We start from the raw sequence: 27,823 nt of genomic DNA, 5'->3' as shown, positions 1-27,823 counted from the left end.
TGCTTTAAGTCGCATTACAATTGTAAATAACGATATGCCTTGTGTACGAACTGTTGCACACCCTCGACACCCAGTGGCAGATTCAGGGGGGAGTTGGAACTCTCTTTGTTTTGACGAGCAATGTATTTGAATGGGGATATATGGTTGGAACCCCCCCCCCCCCTTTCTTTATCTTTGGTTGGGAACCCCCTTTTAGAAATGACAAGATCCGCCCCTGGACACCTACCGAATAATGTTGCCCTAGATTGAAAATTAAAATATTGTTGCGTGCATTTATTAATGCAATCTTTAAAAAAGGACAAGAATACCAGTTTATTTAGTTATTGCGATTTCAGAAGTTTTTAGTATACCGATACTCACCTAGTCGCATTATTCGCATTAATACAAAATTCGCAATTATTTCTGAAATAAAAGTATTTGTTGGGCATACTTCAGAGCAAAGTAATAGAAAATAGATTATATTTCCCCTTTTGATGTAAAGAAGTTCTTCTCTGCAGACTGTCAAGATTGTTTAAGCTCGATCGGGAGAGGATGAAAGGCGAATGATTCATAATGCAATATTTGCTTTCTAGAACGAATTAACATTGTTTTCATGTCGGGACCTTTTATATATAACTATACGGTATAGGTTTTTTTCTCATTGTCGAAAGCCATACGGTTGCCAATAATTCTTTACACTCCCTTCATTTGAACTCTGGTGGATAGTTGTTTCATTTGCAATCATACCTCATCTCTTTGTTTTTATAAATAAGAGGCTCTCAAGAGCCTTAATCGTTCAACCTTTTTGCTTAAATCTTTTATCAATGATGATTTTTTATTTTCAATATATATTAATGAGTGGATTAAAAATGCTATTCAAATGTTCTTTGTACCTGTCTTATTTTCTTCAAAAGCAAAAAAAAAATGTATTTTACCCCTATGTTCCATTTTAGCCATAATGGCTATGTTCCTTGACGTACAAGGAAATAGAATACACAATTATACTAGATACTCTGAAACTCCTTCAGCCCAAGTTTGGCTGAGACTGATGTAGCAGTTTCAAAGGAGAAGATTTTTTAAAGTAAGCAAAACTAAATTGTGAAAACTTGTCTTTAAAGGGCAATAACTCCCTAAGGAGTCAATTGACAATTTTGGTCATTAAATTTATTTGTAGATCTTACTTTGCTGAACATTTTTGCTGTTTACATTTTATCATTATCTATAATAATATTCAAGATAATAACCAAAAACTGAAAAATTTTCTTAAAATAATCAATTTAGGGGCAATGACCTAAAAATCAGATACCAGATTTGGCTGATAATTTCAGGGCAGGTAGACCTTGACCTAAGGAATACTTGAACTACCTTTCTGATTTGCTCTAAGTGCTTTAGGTTTTAAGGTATAAGTCAAAAACTGCATTTTACCCCTATGTTCTATTTAAGCCATGGTAGCCATGTTTTTTTACGAAACAGAAAATAAAACACAAACATAATTCTATATACCCTACGGATCATTCAGCTTAAGTTTGGTTGGAATTAGCTTAGTAGTTTCAGAGAAGAAGATGTTTGAAATAGTTTACACCGGACGGACGGACGACAACGACGACGGACGACGACGGACGACAAGTGATGGCAAAAAGCGTACATTTCCTTTAGAAAGGTGAGCTTAAAATTCAGACTGAGAAGCCTCTCGTGAATGAAAAACACACACAAATTGTCGTTTCCAACAATAATAATAACCAAACATACAATTGGAAGTAGATTCCTCTCTGTATTTAATATATAATGTATGCAGTGTGTTCAACTTAGTCATGTCCAAAGTTTTACCTGCTTCTCATGCTTTTACAGTATGTAAATCACGTCGTAAATATTTGAAATAGAAATAACTGTTTACAAATTGTTAAAAGGACCATCTTGGTGACTTCAGTGAGTTAGAACATCTTTCAGACGCCTACTTTGAACAAGACACTTATTGCAAGGATCTGTAATCAGAAATGAAGACTCAATGTGATCACATTGGACTGAATAATCATATAATTAGGAAAGCTAAATAGAAATATGCTAGCTTGTTCAAACTGCCACCATATATAATAACTTTCCAGCAACATATCCAGAGAGTTTAACCACATACCAACATTTCACACACGGCATATCCATAATTACAGTCTCCTTTAGTCTTCATCTTTAATGGAGCATTTATCATCGGATAAGTTGTACAATAAGCTTTGTTTCTAGATCAGTAAATATTTATGCTAAGATTTAGTGAAATGTATCTTGTAATGAAATTTGTCCATGTCAAGAAAAATGGACCATTTTGCAGTGCTGATTCGCAAACAAACGAATACAAACAGATTGATATCAAGCTACGATTTTTTAAATTATTACTTAGTGTAACGGTTCAAACCATTTGTTACTGTCTACCCCATTTAATAACGATGTATGTTGGTCTTGAAAGACAAGTTATATGATGGTGTATACCCTATTGTCAAATTACATCATTAGAAAAATCATTGGTCTAATCAATCACTTGTTTGAAAATACATGAGACTACACATTATTACCAATGAACCAATAGGTAAAACGGAGCAATTTACACCTTACCTTCGCATCGGTTGACAAAGAGTTATCGTGCATATATACAAAATTAACAACAGTCACATAGTCCAATTAACAAAGATACTTTGTAAAATATTATATAGAAAAACCTAATATAAAAAAAAATCGAATGGATACTAAGTATATCTTAGTTTGACTGGACGGATGGGCAAATCCGACTCCACTAGTGACAAACGAAATGGAGAGATAGAAGATACCAAAGATATATATATTGAAAATTTTAAGTCAAAGATATGACAAATAGTATGACAACCATCTTGTTACACGAGTTAAAAATGAAAATGAAATTAAAAATTGGCTATAACATGGTTTACTGTTGCAAATTAGAACAATACATCCAGTCATACTTTACGACAGTTTACCGAAACATTTTGTGTTTTTGTTTCTCAATCGAGTGTTTGTTTTTAATTCTTCTTTATATTCAAAATGCATTTGGTCAAATTCTTAAACTTCTTTTTGGACATTGCACTCAAGTGATAACTGCCTGTTGGTCATTTCGAAGTTTAGATTGTCACAATGTAGTAGCAGATTACACTTAAAATTAAGCAGAGAAGATCTGATTTTTTTAAAAACGGACGCATTTTTGTTCAAAAGGTAAAATACTTATTTCAATAGACCACTTTCGAGTTAGTTGCATTTCCGTCAAAAACTTTAGTTTTAGTGAACATCATTTATGCATTTAGGGGCATCATCACTTCTTTTCAATGTTGAGCGAGCAGTTGCTAAATAGGATGCTACATTGCATGAATTATTCGGCAAAAAAGAATTCTTATCATTAACAATCAGCACTGCTGTCATTAGGAAATTGAGATTAAGTACCTTCGGAACAAACTTTATTTTTAGTTAATCCTACATAATAACGATCACGAAGACGCTTGTTGAACTTAAAAGTGCACTAATACAGGTGCTCCTTTCTTTCTTGTAAATGACGTCATAAAGGCGCGAATAATTGAAAACTTTTCCGATGAAGGACATAACTCAAAAGTGGTCTTTTAATACAAATTTGACAACAATATGTCATATCAACAAAACTCAATAAAAGATTTTTTTTTCTTTTACAAAATACTGTCCGTTACCACGGAAATATTTTTTTGAAACACGTAAGCCATATTGGTAACAACTGGAAAAGAAGAAAAACAAATCTCGATAAGTACATCATCAATTTCACAAGTATGCAAAAGTAATAAGGATTAAACGAATTAGCATATATGGGTATCCTCATAATCATCAACATGATTAAATGATTTTGTTGTTTACGCCAATCGCAAAATTGCCTCATGTTTGTAATTGTTCTATTTCCTGAGATTTATATTCATCTTCGTTACGTTTGTGCTTTCTCTTTCCTTTTAAACCTGCAATAAATTTAATAATATTTAAATAGTCTTAATTGTTTCTTACAATTATGCACACGATTTTGTCATCTGACCATCCTCATTAGATTGAATTACTTTCTCAGTTGTAATTAAACATATAAACTATTTGTTTACAGATAATCAGTTTATCGTTGACTTAAAAGTGTCCTAAAGAATGTCATATGGAGATTATGAATATTTTGTTTCAAAAAATGTATCATCAAAATATTTAAAGTCTTAAAAGAGACAACGCTGTTATTTTGATGTTTTCTGTGTGGTATTCCAGTACTGCTCAGTTTTTCGCCAGTGAAGTTATTGTCTGACACTTTCCAACAGTTTATCATGTTTCAGTTCTAAAGGATGAATAAATGGCAATGAAAATGTTTAAACTGCTCTTTATTAACTGCAGGTGAAGTGTACAACAAATAACCGTAATCAACTTATAAGTGGCACTAGACATTTAAAAATTATTCATACTTCCTCGAATGAAGGCATCAATTTTACTAATTCAATGGTACAGTTTTTTAAAATCCCACTTAATATTCATGAAAAATGAGAATTCAGAAAATAAAAAGTGTGACCTTAAGGATGTACTTTGGTGAAATTTTAAAAGTCAAGAAATTAAAATTGATATTATAAGTCGAAAAAGCATTAGTTAAGGAACAAAATCAGCTACAAATATTGATAGGTTATGGAGCTCCTTTTCGAGATATTACAGTTCTAAAAAATGGCGGGAAAAGGCTGACTCGGACTTTTACCTTATATTCGCATTGGTATTATTTGGGTCTCAAATCGAAAGAAACAAAATCAAGAATCTGCATAAGTTTTGGTAAATAAACTTTTATGAGCTATTGACGTCTTTTATGAAAAGAAAAATGGGTGTTATTGGGGAAAATATTTTACCCTATATCGTAGGATTTTGTATGCTTCACCCGTCAGCCAAATTCACATTTAGGCAAAACTTCACAATCGCAAATAATACACGATCCAAAATTACAGATTATACCACTATTCTGGTATCTACGACTGCGAAAATATGTCGATAGTAAGTTGAAGTTTTGGTCAATATATAATTATATATATAAGCCACGGTGATCGTCTGAAAAATCGTCCTGAATGTGCATGTTAATTTGCAGCAGGACGATAAACAACCATCCGTCATCTTCATTGTCTAAAAGACAACAATTTACGACATATTACCTCAAGGTTTCAGAAACGAATAATACGAAACCTACAAACCAAAGGCGAAGATTTATAGGTTCTTTGTATTAACAGAATATGTTCTTTATAATAAATCCGTCGGTGTTGAGTCTAATTCGGTGCAATCCCAATCGACGAAAAGAGAACGAAATAAAGGTTACGACCAGTGGGACATATCCCTGGCCTTCTATGATACAAATATACCATAACGTCCCCTCATTTGTCGAAGGGATGGCATAGAAATCATTGGTTTAATAGCTTCCATGTCAACAGCAACCCGTTATAAATAAAGCCTTAGGGAATCATGATAGGTGTATATCTTATGCATAGACACTGCTGGAATAGTGTTACATAAAATTGAAAGTTTACAAATGGAAAGCTGAAATTTTCTCTTTTGTTGTAAAATAATCTTCTCTGACAGAAGGGTGAAATTTTAAATGCTAGTCAAAGTATGAGGCAGATTATACTGTATCTGTGGTATTAGAATTACTGTTCATGAAAGTCGTTGTGTACTGTGACTGTATTTATATAAGAAAAAAATATTACAAACATTCTGTCTTTAAATTCAGGATTAAAAACACAAATCTAAGTTTAATTCAAAGTAAAATAAACAACTAATACAACGCTTTTTATTTAATTTCTGGGACCGTAGATAAAACACTTACTACAGCAAGTACAGATAAGTTTAAATAAATTGCATAATGGTCTCCGTTTTCTTCGTATGTTCAATTTACCTAAAAATAAAATAAGAAACATTACAATTATCGAATAACACCGTTAAACCTTCGATGGTTATTTCCGAGTGCACAATGTTTGGAATAACAGTTATCCATTATGATTTTTACCATCAAATGAAAAGTTAACACTTTAAAACTAAGCAGAGCCGTCTAGATCGCAAAAGATTAACTTGGCAAGGAGCTACATTTTATAATCTGCTTCAGGTTTCATTGCAAAAAACAATGAACAAGTGAATTGAAAATATTGAAAACACTACTCTTATACTTACGACAGAATATAATCAAGACGACAAACAGGATGAAAGATCCTCCATAAATGTATATTTTGTAAATCCCTGTTCAAATATAATTCATAGTTAGAATTGTGATTAAAGTTAATGAATCACAAAATTGAAGAAATTTTTCATTTTGTGAATGAACTAACGGTGGCTGAGGCGTCTTAATTAAAATCCATAGAACTTTTTAATAATTTGTCAAAATGAAGTTTTAATCATGCTTTTATGAAAATTATAATAAAAAGCATGAATCACCGGATTTTTTTTCATGCTACAGGTTGTGCAAAATTGTCAGATTTTGTATAGATTATGCATGGAAAATCCAATTTTGTGTGATGAAAAGAAAACTACACCATAGACTTTTAAGATAAAATGTGAGAAGATAGCTCTTATAACATGCTTTCAGATAAGAAAAAGAAAAAATAGGGTCACCGTAATTGTTTTCTTGCTACATATTAAAATAGGTAAATTCACAACACTTTCTGTCATAAAATTACTTTATCTGAGTTATCTCCCATACTATTTGATTTATCTCCCCTTATTTGGAAAAGTTGGAAAAAATTAATCAAACAAAAATATTGAGTTTTTTTAGAAAATACAGCCGTAAATATGTTAAAACACATAATTTTCTATATTAACATTACACGTCTTACACATGAATTTCATACTACTCTCTGAATTTGCACATTTCATTAAAGATCTAGACCAATTATTATCTGCTACTTCAAAATCCAAGATGAAGGAAGACACCCCAGCCACCTTAAAGTCATATGACATTTCAAATTGAAAAAAAGCTGGATATGTTTATATACCTGAATGTCTAAGTTTTACTCTAAAAAAGTGAACGTGAACCTTTTATTTTTAAAGAAAAATCCTTTGCATTATCCAAATCTACATAAATGTACCGATATTGAATTATTGACTTCCCAGACACTAATTCGCCGATATTTTTCCTTATGCAGTAACCTTAACTACGGGACTTCTTCTTATAACTTCGACCACCGCACAGCGCAAGTGCTAGGGGGAAAGCCGTGATGAAAGAATGTGAACAGCTGTACTCTTGAAGATAAATACATATGTAGCAATAACAGATTCTTAAAGTACAAATTTAACATAGTTAATCATGTTACAACTGTTAAGAAATAGTTAACTTAACAAATGGGAACGCATGGAAAACATAAAAACCAATGTCATAGCTCTTTTAATTCACTCATCTGGCACGTTTTCCATGTGCTCCGTTTTTATTTTTTATCAATGTCTCGATCCGGTAAAATTCGGCAACAAACTCGAAAGTTACTTAGCTTGCGATCAACAAGCATTGAAAGAAATTTCTTTTTGTCAGTTATAAAAAAACGTGCATGCAAGACTTAGTTTAGTATATCTGCATGCATTGGTTCCGTAATTTTGATAACATTTAGATTTCAAGAACGTCATTCCATATGACTGTTAGATTTAAGAAGTGTAATAACATAATTGCATTAAGTTAGAAAAACAGAGATAAAGACAAATGATACAGATTTATCTGTATCTCTCATTTAACTCACAGACTTTACACGTGACACAAATAACGACTCTTCCTAATGTTTTTTTAAAACATATTTACTTTTAACAGACTAATATGAAATTTGTAGTTTAAAAGACCTTATTCATGTAAGTAGTGTTCTTGAAGCTATCAACATATTTAAATGTGCTTTTGTCACCAGGTGTTGATCTCGGCAGCATCCAACATAAAAATTTTTGATAATTTATTTGGTCACACAGTATGACATTTTTGTAAGGGAAGGGTTAAGTTGTTGTTACAATTAAATGCCTTGTATGAGCTTTATGGCACATTGAAAGAGATACATTCATACAGTGCAATTATAATTTGATGTTTGTGAATTATATAGAATATGCATACATTTAGAAAAGTATTCTATTGATAGGATTGGTATATACATTAGATTTTTTTATTGGCGTTTTTAATTGCAAGCATTCAATCTGTACTCCGTGTTGTGTCATTTTGCCAATTGAAAACCTATTTTAAATATTTTATATTCGAATAGGCAGGTCTAATGAGACTTTGAATCAGTAGGCAGATCCAAGAATATTTCCTTTCTTGACATGTTAACACGAATGGTCTTATATCATGACGATACTATCATGTTGGCGTCGCACAAGAAAATACTTCATCCATACTGCATGTACTGCGTATGACGCATTTAAACTAATTCCGTTTGATTTGAAATGGTTGAATTGTTAATCTTGTGAAATATGGTTTATTTATTTGTTGAAATTATGCTTTAAAGAAGAGGCGAAAGAAATCAAAGGAACGTTTAATCTCATAAGTTGAAAACAAACTGACAATGTCATGGCTAAAAAAGAAAGACCAACTGACAAACAACAGTAAACAAAACACAACACATAAAACTAAAGACTGAGCACCACGAACCCAACTAAAAGTGAGGGTGGTATCAGGTGCTCCAGAATGGTAAGAAGATGTTAAACTCACTTTCAGATAGTTTTAATACTCTCGTATAGGTACGTTTTGTCTTCTTTTTCTTAACTGTGTTTATGCTTAGTTCCGATTTGATATTTCAAGCCCGTTCCACCAGTTATATTTTGTCTTATGTGGTGGGATAATATCACTGTCCCATGTCAGTGAGGGTTCGATATGCCACATATTTGTTCGAAACCTAACACATTCTTTTGTCTTTGTCCTATACCAGGCTACTGTATTCCGATGGTGACATATGTTGCTGTCTGCAATACTTTGGTATTAGTTTCAGTAAAAAAAAACCCACACCATGTCGTTTCCATTTTGAATTATTTTAGAGTTGATTCTCTGGAGCCTTATATATACATTTTAAAGGTATAAATTTATAAGTTTTTAATAAAGGAGTTGTCTCCGTCAGGTAAAGCTCGGACTCCTTAATTGAATATGGCTTTACTGCAGGTACCTTTTGTGCATCAGCCTTTCAACGTTTGTTTTAGGTTTTTTAATTTGCTTACCTTAAGGATAATTTAATAGACGTTTATTATCGAGATGCGCATGTGGTGCAGTAAAGTGATATCGTTAATACTTTTGCCTTACGGTATATATTTTGCTCATTGTTGAAAGCTGGTTACCATATTCATTTATGGTATTTTGGTCAACAGTTAGCAATACTACCACATAATCTAAACTTAATAAATGTTTGATAAATGAAGAAAAAGGAAGACTCACCAATAGTTTGGAGAGAGTTACAATCAACTGCAGCTGATACTGAAAAAGAAAACGGTCTACTGCCTACATGACATTTTACTTGCAGTGTTATAGTACTGCAAGTTATTTCATTCGTATCGACAATTAAAACACTGTCTGCTTTATAAAACGTGAAGTTTGACACTTTAAATGAATCTTGTTGTTGCAGAATTTCCTCTACATGCTGAAATTTAAACAAAAAGAATATGTAAAATTCTAAGTGGAAATTGACACAGTGTTGTATATATATTGGAACTGACATTTGCTTATTCATTTATCACTCAGGTATATACTATGGTATGACAAGATTGTGAGTTCCGTTCTTTTCCGGCCGTGATCACTGGAACTGCGTACAATGATGAGTTGACGGATATTGATTGTTTCCTATCGGTTAGAAAAATACCAAAAATGCACTCGTTGGTGTGGTAAGCATACATCGATTAATACTTCAAAAAGAGAGGCAAAAGATCCTGAGGGGATATTCAAACTCATAGGTTAAAAAAAAAAAGTAATAATGCCATGGCGAAAAATGATCAAAATATAAATAAATATATTTAAAACACAACATTGAAACTAAAGATCATCAAAAATAATAAATTTCAAACAGAAACTTCTCAAAAAAAGAAAAGGAAACTGGTATTTGCCTTCAGCTTCACATCCCAATGTTTATTTGATAACCTTTTACTACAGTTAAGTCACTATATGGACAGCACTTATCAAAAAGAACTTTACAAAGGCAATCACAATTACAGTGACGTCCGCTCCAAACATTGACTTACATGTAGTAATTGATAATGAAGGTCACGTGAAAACTTCTAACCAAACATATGTCCAGTGTTAACATACCATTTCAGTTGAGCTTATGGAGTGTTTATTTCCAAATCGATACTTATCATGACTTCATTAAAATGTTTAACAAAAATCCTGAACTCCAAGTGTGTGAAGGTCATAAAAGCTGACAGAACCAAACGCTCGACTTTATCAACCGACGGATCGACTGAAAAATAACTGTACTAGTACAGCAATTTTCTAAAGATAATGGAGAGAAAATTGCAGCATCAAGGTTTAAAAATGGCAAAGTTAAAATCAACACTTCAAACGTTGACAAACGACATCATGACTTGATTGTTAAGCAGTATGTTTGACAAAAAAAAAATCAAAATAATGGTTCATTTGTTGTAGCCACAAGCCTGTGAACCTTTAAGTAAATGTGGCATTGCTGATCTAAACCCGTAACCGTAGTTTTACTTGCAACAAGAAACACGATTAATGTTAATTGTTCAGATTAAATTATAACCCTTTCAGATCACATAAGTTCATCCCTGGTCTTTAAAATGTTGAATCATTTGAAATAATAAGGTTTTCCGTCGACTGGCATATATTGCATTAGACGTGTTTGGTACAACCTTTTATAATTTTTATTTGAAATGCTCTTAAACTCCGTTATTGATTTAGATTCAACTGTTTTGAATAAAGTGCAATTGATGAGTTTCATATAGACGGATCATTTTTTCTTTATGACCATTGCCTTGTCAGTTTCATCTGATTTATAATATCTGATTGCCAACTTTGCACCGTATGCCTTTAAGATTTGCGGCCGCTTCATTATTTGCCATTCTATACACAATATTCAACCGGTTGCTACATTCGGTTCGATATTGAATATTGAATAACGAATACTGAACCGAACGCTAATTTCACATGTATTTGCTTCTTATTGTTCTTTTGTTTAATAAATTACAAACACACAATTATTATAAAAATGAATTGCAATAAATTGTAGTAATATCGTATATCATGTCGAATATTGCTCATATTAAATGAAATTGAAATAACTCTAACTATCAACCCACCGTGTTGATTATAAATCCCCGTATTATTTAACATTGGTTGATTTTACCAGGAGGTTAATTTCGTGCAGAAAAGGTAAACACAGTACGGAAAGAAAACAGGGTTTGTAAGCCGTTATTAAAATATATATATTTGTGAACGCACAATGATTGATTATTCATATATTATATGCATTAACATTTAATAATTTGCCATGTTCATTTTTTTACAAAATCTGTGAAAATGCACTGAAATCCATGATCCTTCGTTAAGCACATTATACTTTTAAAGAGAAAAAAACACTGCTGAAATGTCAACACCACTGAAACATTTGTTACTCATTTTCCATGAATGCCCCCTTTTGATTTAAATGTCTTTCTGTGAAAGTTGAATTCTTAACTTCATACAATTTGCATTAGTTAATTACTTATTGCACATGCAATACTACTTTTAGATCACGTGACATTTATTTTTGCTTTATTAACCTTCACCTAAAACGATTTAAACAATACTTTTAGGCAACAAACAAAAAACGTATTTGCCGGGTGCGGGATTTTTTCGCTGTATTGAAGACCCATTGTTGGCCTTCGGCTGTTTTCTGCTCTTTGGTCGAGTTGTTGTCTCTTTGACACATACCCCATTTCCATTCTCAATTTAATACTGTTTATGATATTTAGATATAGAAAACATTTCTATATATAATATATTCCCCTTAAAATGCTTAATAAAGGCAGCAGTAGTATACCGCTGTCCAAAAGTCAAAACAAATCCGGGTTACAAACTAAATCCGAGGGAAACACATCAACTATAAGAGGAAATCAACGGAACAACAGAAACACTGAAGTGCGACAGAAACAAACGCCAAATTGCAACATACATAAAAACGCACTATTCGATAACAAATGCCATATTTCTGACTTGGTACAGAACATTTTTAGGGAAATTGGTGGGTTGAACCTGGTTTTATGGCTAGTAAAACCTCGCGCTTATTGGCAATGTTGAAAATACTGCTAAAATGACAACACTACATGACAGGAATACAGTGTAGGCAGACATACATATATATAAATTTACAGTGATTGCATGCTTCTAAAAATAGAACAGCATCCTGTAATTATACTAAAGAGATGAGTAGATGATCATTTCTGTACACTTAAAAATACTTTGTGTATTGCGTCTAGATGTCCTTGTTTAATTCCTACGAGAAGGTAACACCTCCCGAAACAACAGCTGATTTTTATCAGCTTTAGTTAGAGGAGGGGATAAGGTGTCTGCGCATTACTAGGCGGTGTTGTCGTAGAAGTATGAAGTGAAAAGTACAGGTTCCAGCCCCGGAGGGGAGGAAGTAAAGAATCAAATCTACTCTAACATTGTTAGGTTGATTTTCTAGGCATTTTATAAATATTTTAAAGCCTGGTATTTCTTAATCATAAGAAATCCGATGGACAAGGTATAATTTACAGTTGTCACTACACATAGGCCGACATACATATATATAAATTTGCAGTGATTGTATGCTTCTAAAAATAGAACAGCATCCTGTAATTATACTAAAGAGATGAGTAAATGATCATTTCTGTACACTTAAAAATACGTTGTGTATTGTGTCTAGATGTCCTTGTTTAATTCCTACGAGAATGTAACACCTCCCGACACGAAAGCTTATTTTTATCAGCTATAGTTTGAGGAGGGGATAAGGTGTATGCGCAATGCTAGGCGGTGTTGTCGTAAAAGTATGAAGTGAAAAGTACAGGTTTCAGCCCCGGACGGGAAGGAAGTAAAGAATCAAATCTACTCTAACATTGTTAGGTTGATTTTCTAGGCACTTTACATATATATATATTATACAATAAATTATATATTGTATAAATTTCAAGATTGTTATAGTTTAATCTAAGTAGACTGATATATGATTCATTCAACATCACAATCATATTTACTGATGAAGGATATCTGTTATCCGAAATATTTATAAATAACTACATTTATAGTTTTTTGTTATTGGTGTTGTTGTGTACACTTTTTAGGCGTTTATATAATTTATTTATTGTGTACATGTATCGTTACTCGTAACGATCCAGCGCCCTCGTGGAAAAATCATTGACTATTATATTTATATAGTTGCTTTAAACTAAAATCATATAAATGAACTTGGTGAATAATTATCTTTACTTTTACATACGAATAGAAAAAAAAATAGAATTAAAACTGCAAACGATAAGACATAAAACAATATCCAATCAGAATAAACTTGGTTATCTGTCTCCGTCTTTCGCTTACCTTTATTCCTGATGAACTGTATTGATTGCAAAAGATAGGATTGTTGCATTTGGAAAAAGTCTGAAATAAATAAGGAAAAGCTAACTCCTTTTTTTCAGAATAAGTAGTAAGTATAATACCGAGCTGAAATTCAAAAAAAGAGAAACCACAAAAACTGACAAAAGTATAACCCTATCATTCAAAGGTGTAAAAAAATTTAAAAAAAACGACTGCTCTATTCTTGACTTGGTACAGGAATTTCCCAAAGGAAATGGTTAGTTAAACCTGGTATAATAGCTAGCTGAACCTCCCATTTGTACGACAGTTATGTTTATTCCGTTTTAAATGCGTTGAAGCGATCTCATTATTCATTATTCAACTAAAATATTTTTTTCGAATCTGTCATGATTTGTTCATTTGTCAGCAAGGAATTGATTTAAACTGCGTTACAATTCTCCAAATAAAATGCTTGACTATTTATGAATTTAAATCAACGTATTTATTCAAATTTTCAATTCTACAACAACTGCGGGAGAACAACAAAAATGAAAAGATACATCTAGTAGTGTCATTCATACTTTTTTCTATTCTTTCTGTTATATAGCGACTGTATATATAATCATAATCAATTATTATCACATATTGGTTAGGAAAACATTCGGTTTTGCATATGTAATAACCGCAAAATTGTCCTACTCATATTGCTGGCCGGGGGAAAAAGTGGTTATTGGTTATTGTGCCCCGATTCCAAATGACGTGACGTCATTGCGTCCTTAACGACAATTGCGAACTAGTATTGTAAATTATGAGAATTCTGCTATTATCAATGTCCAACCAACTATTATTGATTTAACCCCAGTTATGCCAAATGGTCGTTTTTGTGTATAACCATATTTCAAAATAAGGGGAAATAATAAATATGTATTAGTTAAATGAAAGAGAAAATAATGGAAAATATGATAAATGTTTTTAAATTTGACCTGTTGTGGTCTATCAAATAGTTCTTTCTCTTTTCTGCAGAACTTGAATATGTGATAAATAGATTATAACATGTCTTTTCTATATTGGCCATAGTATCATCCATCGAACCATATCGGCCTCCCCCTAAAGCCTCCGGCTGATATGGGAGTTTCGGGATGATACCAGGGCCAATATGGAAACGGGCATGTTATAATTAAAAAATATTAAACATAAATAAAAAATAAAAATACGGCATACATCGTCTTGGTACATTCAAGAAATCCTTAACAGACGCCACCTCTTTAACATAAGTGATACTACTTTTACACATTCTTAGGTTGTAAGCTACATTTCAGTGCGTGTTTAATGCAACAAAAAAGAACTAAACCCATATTTTCTGATAGAAGCACATACATGTATGACATCTCCATGAATATCCTACTTCAGTTAAATCTTTCGATGCTATCTAAGTATGTTAAAGATGTTACTTAATTAGTTTTCTTCGTCTTTTCCGTCACTATTAATAGTGTTATAATTTTTTGGAACAGTGATATATTCCTCATCTAGAGCGCGTCGATTCGAAAACGACTTCATTAGTTCTATTTGAATAGAAATAATTTATAGGGGGTTTGAATTGATATTGAGTTTATCACGGTATTTTTCTATTGATATTTTATCCCTACATATCGCGCGTAATAAAATAAAAGAACAAAAGACCAACCTTTGTTACAATCAATAAAAATGCAATCCCCCTTAAATTGTCCTTAGTGCTCTTCAAATTCGTACTTCATTTGTTCTTTTGAATTATTTTATTTATTCGAGCGCAGCTGCAGACGAATCACTAACTAGGAACAGATCAATTATTAACTAAGTCCCAGGAACAGATTAGTGTTTGGTTTGGGTAAATTCTTTTCTTTTATCAGTAACAAATTCTTTATTTTGCATTATCTAGTCATGCTAGTTCTTTTTCGTAATCTATTCCTTAGATATATTTTAAATAATAAGATAATTAACTTACTGTCATCACATATTGAAAGAACAATCGTGTAAACTCACTTCATAATATGTTGTGTTACATTTAAGCATGGGAAACACCTTCTTAGTTGATATATGTATCTCGACTTGTTTTGCTTTGTACTCAGCAGATCTATTGAAGTTTTCTGGCATATCTGAAATCCAAAATCCGTAACATTAGTGAACACGTCTGAAAGTCTGGTACAATATCAAAATGATATTTTATATCAAAGGAATGTATCTGGTCAATGGGCGGTACAACAACATTTGTATTGCTTTTATTTTCCTTTTCTTGTCACTGTTTGTCAACAAAGCTTCAAAGGATGTTAGAAGTGAATCAAACAAAGTATAAATGATCATTATTGAAAAGTAAATGTACAGCTTTTCAATACAATGATGCTATAATTTAACAATTGCGGCGTTTTCATGACGGTCAAAGCATGTCTTTATAATTCACGAAGTCAATATACTTCTACAGTAGCGTTCGTATTTTTGTAAACATGAGTAACAGCTTCAAAAGTTTACCTTCTTTCCTTCTAGACAAGACATCGTTATGAATGCGCACAGGGATGCATTGTATGTATTATTTAGAGCAATATGATAATGAGAAGTTTAAAAGGTGAGATAAAAGCACAATGTAGACTGCTGTACCCTATTTCTGTTTTTGCTTATTATGTTCGTTAGTTCTGCTCTCACATTGTTTTCATTATAATGGAATTCATATGACTGTCATACAAGTGAGAGGTTTAGCTAGTTAAAAAACCCAGGTTGAAGCCATCATTTTCTACATAAGGAAATGCCTGTACCAAGTCAGCAATATAACAACAAGTTGAGATATATAAACACCATAAGATGGTGACAAGGGAACGTCACCATCTACAAATGGATAATTAACAATAGGAAATGAAACATCATCTCTTTTGTCATAAATTTTGGTATTAAGCTTCCCGTTAATGATATTGATATCAAGATCCAGGAAAAGGCAGTGTTCATTGTTAGTTTTAGCTTTATTTAAAGTTAGTTCAACAGGATAAAGCTCTTTAGTGTACATACTGAAGTCATCATTATTGAGAGTCAATATATCATCCAAATATCTAAAAGTATTATTAAATTTTTGTATCAGATGTAGTTTCGATGGGTCTTTGCTGATTTTAGTCATAAATTGTAACTCATTACAATACAGAAACAGGTCTGCAATAAGTGGTGCATAGTTAGTCCCCATTTGAATTCCGATAACTTGACAATATACGGAATCTCCAAAGCGAACAAAAATGTTATATAGTAAAAAATCAAGGGCAGTTATAGTATCAAAGCAGGTCCAATTAGCATAGTTCTTTTGTGTGTTGTTACTAAAAAATGACCTAAAAGAGTTTGAACATATATATTCGCATTCTGACTTTTTGAATTTCCATTTGATTATGTGTGTGAATTTTTTTCTTAATAAGAATATGAGGCAAAGTGGTATATAGGGTAGAAAAGTCAAAACTTTGATACGATTCAAAATCACCAATATAAGCATGCAATTTATCAAGTACTTCCAACGAATTTTTGACACTCCAAAAGTAATTAATTCCACTATTTTCAAAGGCCTTATTTGATCAATTTTTTATCATGTTTTTTATTGTACCAAGTGTACTAGTAAGTAGAATAGACAGTTTAGTAGTGGAACAATGGCTTGAAGACGAAATAAATCTATATTTGTAAGGTGTTTTGTGCAGCTTCGAAAGCCAGTACATAGTTGGAACTTTCATTGTGTTTGCATTGGTTCTGCTTGTAAAGAAGTAGCTAAAAGTTTATGTTTGTTACAGATGTCATTTTCCGAAAATGGAGTCAGTTGGAATGTTGGTGAATTTGTGATTTCCTTTTGTAGAACATCAATGTAAAATTTACGTCAAACAATTATGATATTATTAGCAGCCTTATCAGCCGGGACAAAAACAAATTCCTTGGCGAGTTCTTTTAGTTTATGTTTGATACGATAAATAGGGTTATTATGGAAGGTTGTTGTTATGAGTAAAGTGTTCTTTAAAATGTTGTATACGTGGATCAACTATGTGCATTACTGAATTTAAAAGAGTCCAAGGATTTCTTGTCAGTTTTTTCTCATTTGTCCATTCCAAGCAGTAAGTAGAGAGTGAGTCGTGGATGATGTTACGACACTCATTCCAATTAATAATTGACGGAGGACAATTTTTTGGTCCTTTACTGAGAAATGATTTCAACTCTCGGTCACGAACGATGTTAAGGTCTCCTGTTATAACGTGGAAACTGGGGCCATAAATGTACTCGGAACTACTGCAGTTTCATGACGTAGATGCATTGTCACTGATATTTACATCTTTACACACTTGGCTATAATTAAACACATATTTCCGGGTAGGTTTTTTGAAAAAAATAACAAATAAGAGGGAGTTCAGTATTATCAAAATATCCTGGAATTTGCTCTTTAACAGAATGATCATTAAAAATACCGGCAATATTTACAAAATCAAAACCTTTATTGACATATTTGATTTTAATAAAATGTTTTTTATGATCTTCAAGGCGATCAATTTTGGGAAACAGATTAGAATAACAATATGCAATTATAATTTGAACAATTTCATACTTAGGACTGCAATATGGAATTGTGTTGCAATCTTCTAAAATTTTATGTAATTTATTTACAGGTAAAGAACATAGCTTGGTTAACAGATAATGTCTGCCGTTGTTTTTTGAAATAGAAATTAGGTCCGAAATATTTGTAATGTTGGTTCAAAATTTTCTTTCGTTGTGATTTTTTCTACGTCCATGAGAACGGTTTTTACGAACAGTTTTAGAAACTATATCCAAAATGTTAACAGGATCGGTTCTTGATATATTACCAAAAAATCCCATGATGTTATCATTGAGACCGAGAGGATAGAGTGTCTGTTATTATTTTAATCCAATTTAATTCAATTATTTTCCGTGATCGTACAAACTTTGAATGAGATTCAAATTGTATGGAAAATGAGATTCAAATGTAAACTGTTTATTAGAATCTTATCTAATCGTAAGTTCAGCACATTCAGCATTCTCAAAAAATCAAAAAAAAAATGAATTATGCCAAAAAGCAATTATAATAGATTGTGTTTACATTATCAGACAAGAATTAAGATATATTTTGAACAGTTTTGATAAATAATAATAGTTTATATAGGTTTTATACATATATCGTACCTGTCAAATTATGAATATATAAATATTACTCATAGTTCTATAGTAAATATCTCTTTTCAAGATAATGAAAAATCAATCTTCCGGAAAAGTGTTTGTGTTCGTTTCTTAGAGACAAAGTAATAAATGCATACCCTTTCCAATGTTAATGACTTAATCATAAAATTAGGTACAATATCATTACATCAATTATGTGAAAAGCTGGGACATTTTATTTACCCCATTTAATATTTGACACACTCTAACATGTCTAACTCCACCTTTTAACGAACCGATTCAAAGTTCCAGGATCCCTTATTTTCTAACTATCTTAATGAAAGTTCATTTTATGAATTATTGTGTTTTTCACTGTTGTTTCGTTTCTGTTTTGTGGGCGAATATCTGAAATCTTCATTTAATCATCAATAATATTAATGGCTATATGTCGGGTAATTCAAACACTAGTTTCCTTCCATAGAAACAACAATCCTTTAATCTGAGCATGGAACGAACACTTCATGTCACAGACTATAAATGAAGATACAAAAAATGAAAAACTAAGCGAATTTTTTTGTCCCGCAATGCATAAAAAATGTGTTGTATTTCAGCAAATGACACGTGTTCTTGGTTGAATTGCAAACACGAAGTAGTCCATTATGCATTGATACTCATTTATTGTATTAGTCAAAAACCCAGGTAAAATAAAATTTCGTCATACGTAAATGAACAATTACATTTGAGCATGAGATTAATAAGTTCAACAGCGCAAGAGAAATAAAGAAATCAAGAGATATCCGTTGCCATATTTTTTCGTATCATTATTACCTCTTTTTCATTTTTCCCCACCTTGAGTTGTCAATATCGGTTCGTAGAAATCGTGAATCGGATCTTTTAGAAAAGTTTCAGAAATACTAGACAAAACTACTAAACCAATTTTGATCCAATGTGATCAATAGTATCTTACCTTCTCTCATAAGACTGAGCAGTATATTATTTAAGTCTTTCTGTCAATTGTCCGACTTATCAATTGTAGTTAATTCGTACGTAAAAAGTACGGTTTAGACTATTTGAATAAAGTCAATCAAAGTATGCTTGCGGTTCGGTGTGAGTCAAGGCACTCATACCACATCTTCTTATATCTAATCAATCCGTATTCAGACTCTTCTGAATCTGATGATCAGTATTGTCGTTTGTTGATGTGGTTCATAAGTGTTTCTCGTTTCTCGTTTTTTATATAGATTAGACCTTTGGTTTTCCCGTTTGAATGGCTTTACACTAGTAATTTTTTTGGGACCCTTTACAGCTTGCTGTTCGGTGTGAGCCAAGGCTCCGTGTTGAAGACCGTACTTTGACCTATAATGGTTTACTTTTATAAATTTTGACTTGGATGGAGAGTTGTCTCATTGGCACTCATACCACATCTTCTTATATATATCTTCAATAAATGATATTAAACCTCAACCTCATACTGAATTCCTGTATAGCTACTGAATAGTACTAAACTGACTGCAATCAAATTGTCTGAACAGAACTTAATAAACTTTAGTTTAAAAGTCTAGAAATTGACTGAAAGACTCAATATTATTAGTATCATAGTGACCTAATATACAATTATAGCCTTTGTTTGAGTTCGATACAGGGATATATTGACCTGAAAGAAGGATATTGACTGAGGACGAAGTCCGAGGTCGATATACTTCTTTGGGTCAATATATCCTGTATTGATCTCATACAAATGCTATAATTGTTATATTATTAATTTCCGATCATATTTGTATCAAAATCGTAAGTGCATTATATTTTCTTTTTTTCGATCATTTGATTTTGTTTGAATTCTATAGATACATGTATCATATTGCCACCTTGACAATAACACGATATCATTTAAAACTTCAATTATTTTTTATGTAATTTTTTGTACATCTTATGTTTTTTAAGATTTTTTTTTCTCGATCATCACTATACACTTTTTAAAAACTTTCAACAATATCATGTCATGAAATTCATTAGATGACGTCCTAAAATATATCGGTTTTTAGATATTCTAAAAATAACCGTGCAATATCACTTTTGCTATCCGCCGTTTTCTATCTACCTTCGAAAATATAGTTTAACATGTGACTATCCCTGAGCGAATCAAATTAGTTAAAATATACGAATTAATAATATAACGATATGTATCTAGTTAGTTAATTTTATATGGGGAAATCCGGAAAAAAATGAAAAAGAGGTAATAAAGATACGAAAAGATAGAGTATGGCAACGGATATATCTTGATTTCTTCAATATAATACAAAACACTTCAATTTTCACATGAAAATCTTCTATTTGTAAAATTATATTACATTCTGAAGCGTACAAAAAGTTTCGAAATGTCTGATGTTGAAGATTAAATACGAAAAAGGTCATATGAAGTCTAACTGGTGCATGTGCAAAAGAGTATGTCAACGATTCGCATGAATAGTTTATTTAAAAAAAAGTGTTGAGCATAAGATTAGTAAGTTCAACAGCGCATGATAATTTGATATCGCTTGATATGAGCTTTTGTTTTATAATTAATATAGTGACAATAAACTCGCCTAAGGCTCGTTTATTATTTTATTGAAATTAATTAACTCGAGCTGAAGTCAAGCAATATCCAATTCTCATTTGTTATAAAACTTTTAATTTCCTGAAATACAGCATCTTGATCGCTAAACAAAGAAAACTTAGTTTGTGACATTAAATTAGCAATACGTGTACTAAAGATGCCGTCCCTGTCGACGTTGTTGTTGTCGCTCCTACTGGACTTCATGTCATGTGTGTCGATTTTTATCTGTATTTATGATGGTTTAACAGACGATGGAACACGACATAACAGGTATTATATCAAGAACAAATAAGTCATAATTAAAAAATGTAAGAACACACATATTTCGCAAGATGAAACGTTAAATAAAATACGAATCTTCTAATTAAGTGTTAATATGTATGTTTGTATAAATATCTACTTTGAGATATTAAACACTGATCTTTTCCTCTTGTTAAGGGTGTCTGAATGTATTGACTTGTTTCTTTGAATTATACCGCAATATCGTTTCTTTTCAAATGTTTTAGACTGTGACTCTGTTTTTCTTGTTGGTAATCGGGTGTATAACGTTTATCGTGTTTGATGTAAGATATGTAAGATGTGATCTAATCTTACAAATATATTTATTCTTTACAATACGAATGTTATGTGAAGTAAATATGCCTTCAAATTTTGTTATTCCATTGAAAAAGTTATGCAGTCGATATGTGAATTTTCTCTTACCATGGCCACGCATATTGCTGCAAAGCTATCTATCGTATAGAATAATGCGCCTGGTACTTTAAACATGCTTGTTCAGTTGATCTTTTGTTTTGAAATTAATGAAAGAGGTTGTTTTTTTTGTATTTGTTGATATATTTTCAGACTTTAATTTTTATTTCGTGATTTCACCCGGCAGGTTTGTTCTTCAATGCTTCATTATTGCATGTCTAACTGAAATAATCAGCAAATTTCACTAGCATTTAGTTTTCCGCGTTGCTCGGGTTTGAAGACACAACCTTCACCTCATAACCAGCACTTTCAGCAATGACCATTTGATACTTGTTCTGTCAAATGAATGATGGATATTGGTATCATAAATTCATACATAGTTATTTGTTATTTAACTACAGAACCACTTAACGATACCTATTTCTACATATGAGCTGCGTCAAATAGAAATCAACCTTATGCAACTGCACGGATACATGTACATGTATAAGACTTTGATAGATTTTGGAACATTCAATTACAAAATAAAAGATGAATTTTGCTCTTTTTGGTAAGGTTTTTATTTAATTTAGCAAACAGTATACTCTGTATACAGATTTTGTCAACCCGAAATAGGTTACCAGACGTATTGATACTCATTTGCATAAGGTCGATTTCTATCTATTATTATATTGATACTTACTCATATACTTATATACTTCTATATGTTTAGTGAATGACGAAAAGTCACAAGAACATGTATATTCTCTGACATCCAACTCCGAAAAGTTCTTAATTTCCAGTGTAAAGATTTCTTTAGATTTAGGGATCCTTTTCACAGTATTTTTGTATTTTTCATCGAAACAAACACGGCTTTGACACAGGATTTTGTCAGTTTTGTCCGATCTCCAAGTTGAAAAACAGAAATGGACAGAAAACGAATTATCATAGAGATATTCACAGTTTAATAAATATTTTTCTCCAAAAATAGCCGGGACAGTCTGTTCACTCCATTTTACTGTAATATATAAAAAGGAATGCAGGAAATAAAGTTGAAAAAAGTCATATCCAAAAGTAAGAGAAAAGGCAATTTTTTTTGGAAATTATCATCAACAAAAGCATATGAATAACTCAAACAAAAAATGTTGCATGTGCAATATATGACGAAATAGTCAATACCTGTTCAGGTGTACATAGTTAACAAAACACCATGTAATAAATGACTACGGACATAAATAAAATATCAATTAATTTGTTTGTATCAATTAAAAGGGAGTGTGTGATATCAGTTTTACAACCGTATCCTTATAAAATTGAAAATGGAAATGGGGAATATGTCAAAGAGACAACAATCCGACCAAAGAGCAGATAACAGCTATCAGTGAACATTTGAAATTATGCAATTGTCATGATTATTCAAGAGCTTCGAACATTAATTTAGTGCGTGCATTTACTAAATATATGTATAGTTGATACCAGGTCATATCTAGTAAGTTTAAAGTTCATATGTATGCATTTACAATCAATACATCGGCATCAGTTTCCGGGAAATATATATATCGTGTTTGAGTCTTTTATCAAAAAAGTTCACTTGACTAATCATACTAATGTAGGATACAATCATAATTTCTCATTTAAACATATGAAATAGATTTGAAGTTTGGAAAGACAGTGGTTGTTGTGGTGCTATGTACACATGGTTGTGATTGTGTGTGTGTGGTGTTGGTGCTGGTGGTGGAGGAAGGGGGTTTCAAAGCACACATGTACATGTCTTTGGGAAATCAAGTTTAACAAATTAATTAAGACAATATGTCCGCCCCATTTAAATTGGGATAATTTTATAAATACAAGGTTGGAACCAATGTATGTTTTTACAAGTAGTAGGATCAACGATGTTGGAGATAAGGGGATACTGAAATCAGTTTATAACAGTTTATACCAGACGGACACCATGAAAACAGATGATAAATAAAACATGTGTAATGTAAAAAATTTACAGCTAAATTAAAAGTAACAGTAAACACAATACGGCATTTTAAATTTTTTTTTTATATGTAAAATTTTATTAAGAAAACATTGGTTGATAGTCTGATATTGAACGCTCATTGTGTAATATTACATTGACATTAAGTGCAGGAACCAATTTTACAATAATTCAGTTTGTATGTTCTGAAATACGAGAATTAATCGAAAACTAGAAATATTGACTGTAAATGAAAAGACTTAAAAGTAATTTTGAGAAAATCTGAGATTTTGTCAAGCATCATGTGTTTAGTGCTCCTTGTCGTGTCATTAAAATATTAAATTGTTGCAGAATTAATAATTTCATTAAAAATTTCCCCCGTAGATATTTTTATTCCGTTAGAATAAAAATGATAATAGTAATATTTGTATATTTTAACAAAACACATTTGACTAACAGGTCGAACAACGGATGTTCTTAAACCCTGCTGACTGTCATTGGCGATTGCCAAATAAATAGATCACCAGATGTAACAAAATGGATCTTAATATTAATTAATTCCAAAAAAAAACCAATTAACTTGCGGAAAAGATGGTATACCACAAACATGAGGTGCAAAAATTATATATATATATTTTCAAATTATATTTATAAGTACGTCTGAATCAGTGACAACTCTACAACAGATTTATCCATCGGATCACCAGCAGTGATGGTGATACATGGCTGTGTACATTCTGTATATACAACTCGTCTAAACATCAGCCCAACAATGTTAGATCTGTAAAGTTTTCAGTTCTTCCCTTGCCGGGATTCGAACTCATGCTACTGAGATATCGTGACACCAATTCGCAAATTATATATATATATATATATTATCTATGCCGTTTTTTTTGTAATTCAAATTATAATTTTTACAAAATGATAACTTGTACAGAACATATATATATATATATATATATATATATATATATATATATATGTTCTGTACAAGTTATCATTTTGTAAAAATTATAATTTGAATTACAAAAAAAACGGCATAGATAATAAACAAAACATAGGTTACTTCCTGGCAGATGCACTACAATTTCTTATGGAGTAGTTCGCCCAATCAGACAATATAGCAAACTACTACGGGGTTTTAATTCACAGTGACAACCAGTGAGGGTATAAAATACTACAAACTTAGTGAAATACTATTTTTAGAATTATTAAAGTATTTTTTTACTGGTATTTAATCTTTTTGATCTTTTGAAAAATAATAATAAATAGAGTTAAAAATATATGTCTTTGATAAACGAATTATGAATATATAAATCTATAAAATTTATGAATTTAGTAATTATTTTTAAAATGAAATCGAATGATTATATGTAAAAGGGTAATGGTGAATTTGTTCAAGGGGAAAACAAACGCGCCGATTCGCAAAACCTGTTTGAATTGGAAAATTATACCAAGGGGGCAACTCCTGAACACTATTGACGTATCACAAGAGTAAATTAACATTTAATTCAAGTTTTAGTGTCTATGAAGAATCTTAATTATCAATATTACCAACATTTGTTGATCTATATATCTAATGATTAACGTGTTTACACATTATATATTTTTTAAACATTATTTGCCTTTAACTGATGAAAAAACAATACAGATCGTACGCTTGAATCAACTTTTTAAAAATAAAGATTTAATTAAAGCCTCCACCTATTGTTTTATCACTGCTAAGAATACAAAGTTTTCCTTTTCCCATTAAATTTTCTGTACTCTAATGCAATTTTGCCGTTAACATTTTGTTATTTTCTCAGTTGGTGTCATGATTGTGCGTTTTACGTGATTGCATTTTTTTGGGATTTATAAAGCAGTTGCACAAAAGCAATAAAATCTTATACATAGTTAAAAATGTTTGCTTAAACAAATTCTTGACGTATTTGTATTTTTAAACTTATCAACTGCAAAGTTGCAGATAGATTCCATAGAGGCAAAAGCTGTTCTATCATATCTAACTACATATGAAAACATTATCTTGTTTACCTTTGAGATGTATGTCATTTTTCTTTTTGAATTTTCCACACGTGCAGGTATAGGACTGTTCCAGGTCCAGGCTATTTACATCGAATATTTCCAAGACAAAACGCATGGCATTTTGATAAATAGTCATCTTATATTTGTTGATATTCTGACATATACCATTTAGGCACAAAAGTTCACAGTGTTTTCCAACCCGCCAGGATTTTATATCGGTATTTGTGCATTTCGTTTTGCTATATAAACATGTCAAGATTATGTTTTTTTGCATTACAACAGCCTCATTAATAAGTAGCCAAGACACTGAAATGGATTATACAGTAATTGATTCATGGCTGCTACATACAAGAATACAGAAACTATTTTTTTTTTAAATCTAAATGTTATTGACACAATTTTTTGAAACAATGTGATATATTCTGTGCAATATTCAGAAAAGGTATGATTTCGTGTTCTGAAGCTTATTTTTGAAAAACGATATTTGACATTAAAATGGGAAAACAGTAGTTTTTAAGTTAAACACAAAGAGGAATACCAATTCTAACTATTTTGCGGCATTGAGTTGTACAATCGCACGAAGGCCATTAGGCAATCTGCATTTTGTTTTAGTTTGTTTGAATCAAGTTCATTTTTGCTAGTGATTATGACTTTCTTGATAAAATGGTGTCGTTAATTTACGATGAAATGAATTTTACTAGCAGATAAAAAATAATACATCACGCTGTCGTGTATTTCAAGAAAGAAGAGACTGCTAGAGAAACATAGCTGAAATGTATAATCAGATTTAACTCAGAATTGTTTTTATTTTCACATGTTTACCTTGATCGTCTTCGCCACATTTACATATGAATTCACTAAAATCACTGCTGTTCATTCTAAGAATTTCTAATGATAAAGTGTCTGCTGTTCCATTGAAGTGCATTTTCCATTGTTTTTGGAATTTTCCAAAACATCTTCCAAAATCACTTATCAATATGGAGCCAGTCATATCTACTTGTGCTGAAATCAATTTAAATATTTTGTTATGTATAATATCATCCACATAATACGTGATATTCCTAAGTCAGGTCTTAAATTAAATAAATTAAGATTGCCCATTTGTCGCTAAAAACTAGTTGTTATGATATATGAATCGTTGGTAGTTTTCGAGTACTCTGACATAAGTGTTTGTATAAATGTATGTCAATAAATCATGATCTTCGATAAATTAAAATGTTTGTTGGATTTAGTAGATTGTATCATTTTCAAATTTTTTTTGAATTTGTGTTTGGTAAGAATCAAACTAATCTCAAAATAAATACACAGAGGAAATTGCTTTTTAAGTTATTGTTCAACAGCATTTCTGTTAAGTTTCGTTGGTTGATTCTGACAAACCAAACAGTTAATACTCAAATGAGTACTTATCATTTCCTCCTAATGGTGAGCTTGATCTGGATTACATAAGAACAAGAATTCATACTTAACAATGGAAATCAAAAGTAGATACCGATAATTGTAACTGATTGTATAGTGTGTGCATATTGTTGCTATTACATCACTGTCCCAGATTAGGAGAGGATTGGGCGCTCACAAACATTTTAAATCCCGACTCATTATATTTTCATATTTCCGAAGTCAGAAGACTGTGGTTCATTGGTAAATATGTTGTAAATGAGACCATTAGTTGTCGGTAGATGGATATAAGAAGTGTGGTATGAGTGCCAATGAGACAACTCTCCATTCAAGTCACAATTTTAAAAAGAAAAACCATTATAGGTCAAAGTACGGTCTTCAACACGGAGCCTTAGCTCACACCGAACAGTAAGCTATAAAGGGCCCAAAAAATGACTAGTGTAAACCCATTCAAAAGGGAAAACCAACGGTCTAATCTAAATAAAAAACGAGAAACGAGAAACACTTTTTTAAACATTTCTTTTCCCTGTTGGAGGCCCTAAAGTGACCTTTTATTCCGTTT

The 27,823-nt window shown here is 31.5% G+C and overlaps 1 protein-coding gene across 1 annotated transcript in view; it reads right to left on the bottom strand.

Moving 5' to 3' along the window:
• Positions 1 to 2,898: 2,898 nt before the first annotated feature.
• LOC127712411 (uncharacterized) overlaps positions 2,899 to 27,823 on the bottom strand; it is a 41,749-nt gene continuing 16,824 nt past the window's right edge. Inside the window, exons 3-11 of the mRNA XM_052218847.1 lie at positions 26,689 to 26,868; positions 25,876 to 26,172; positions 22,585 to 22,899; positions 15,488 to 15,600; positions 13,493 to 13,552; positions 9,365 to 9,566; positions 6,154 to 6,219; positions 5,813 to 5,881; positions 2,899 to 3,947 (exon numbers count right to left, since the gene is read on the bottom strand). Of these exons, the coding sequence (XP_052074807.1) occupies positions 3,871 to 3,947; positions 5,813 to 5,881; positions 6,154 to 6,219; positions 9,365 to 9,566; positions 13,493 to 13,552; positions 15,488 to 15,600; positions 22,585 to 22,899; positions 25,876 to 26,172; positions 26,689 to 26,857 (1,368 nt within the window). The 5' untranslated portion in view covers positions 26,858 to 26,868 and the 3' untranslated portion in view covers positions 2,899 to 3,870. The remainder of the gene's footprint in view (positions 3,948 to 5,812; positions 5,882 to 6,153; positions 6,220 to 9,364; positions 9,567 to 13,492; positions 13,553 to 15,487; positions 15,601 to 22,584; positions 22,900 to 25,875; positions 26,173 to 26,688; positions 26,869 to 27,823) is intronic.

The sequence above is a fragment of the Mytilus californianus genome, unplaced genomic scaffold, assembly GCF_021869535.1.
Source record: "Mytilus californianus isolate M0D057914Y unplaced genomic scaffold, xbMytCali1.0.p SCAF_8, whole genome shotgun sequence".
In the NCBI taxonomy this organism is placed as follows: Eukaryota; Metazoa; Mollusca; class Bivalvia; order Mytilida; family Mytilidae; genus Mytilus; species Mytilus californianus.
This window is presented reverse-complemented; position numbering and strand designations above follow the sequence as displayed.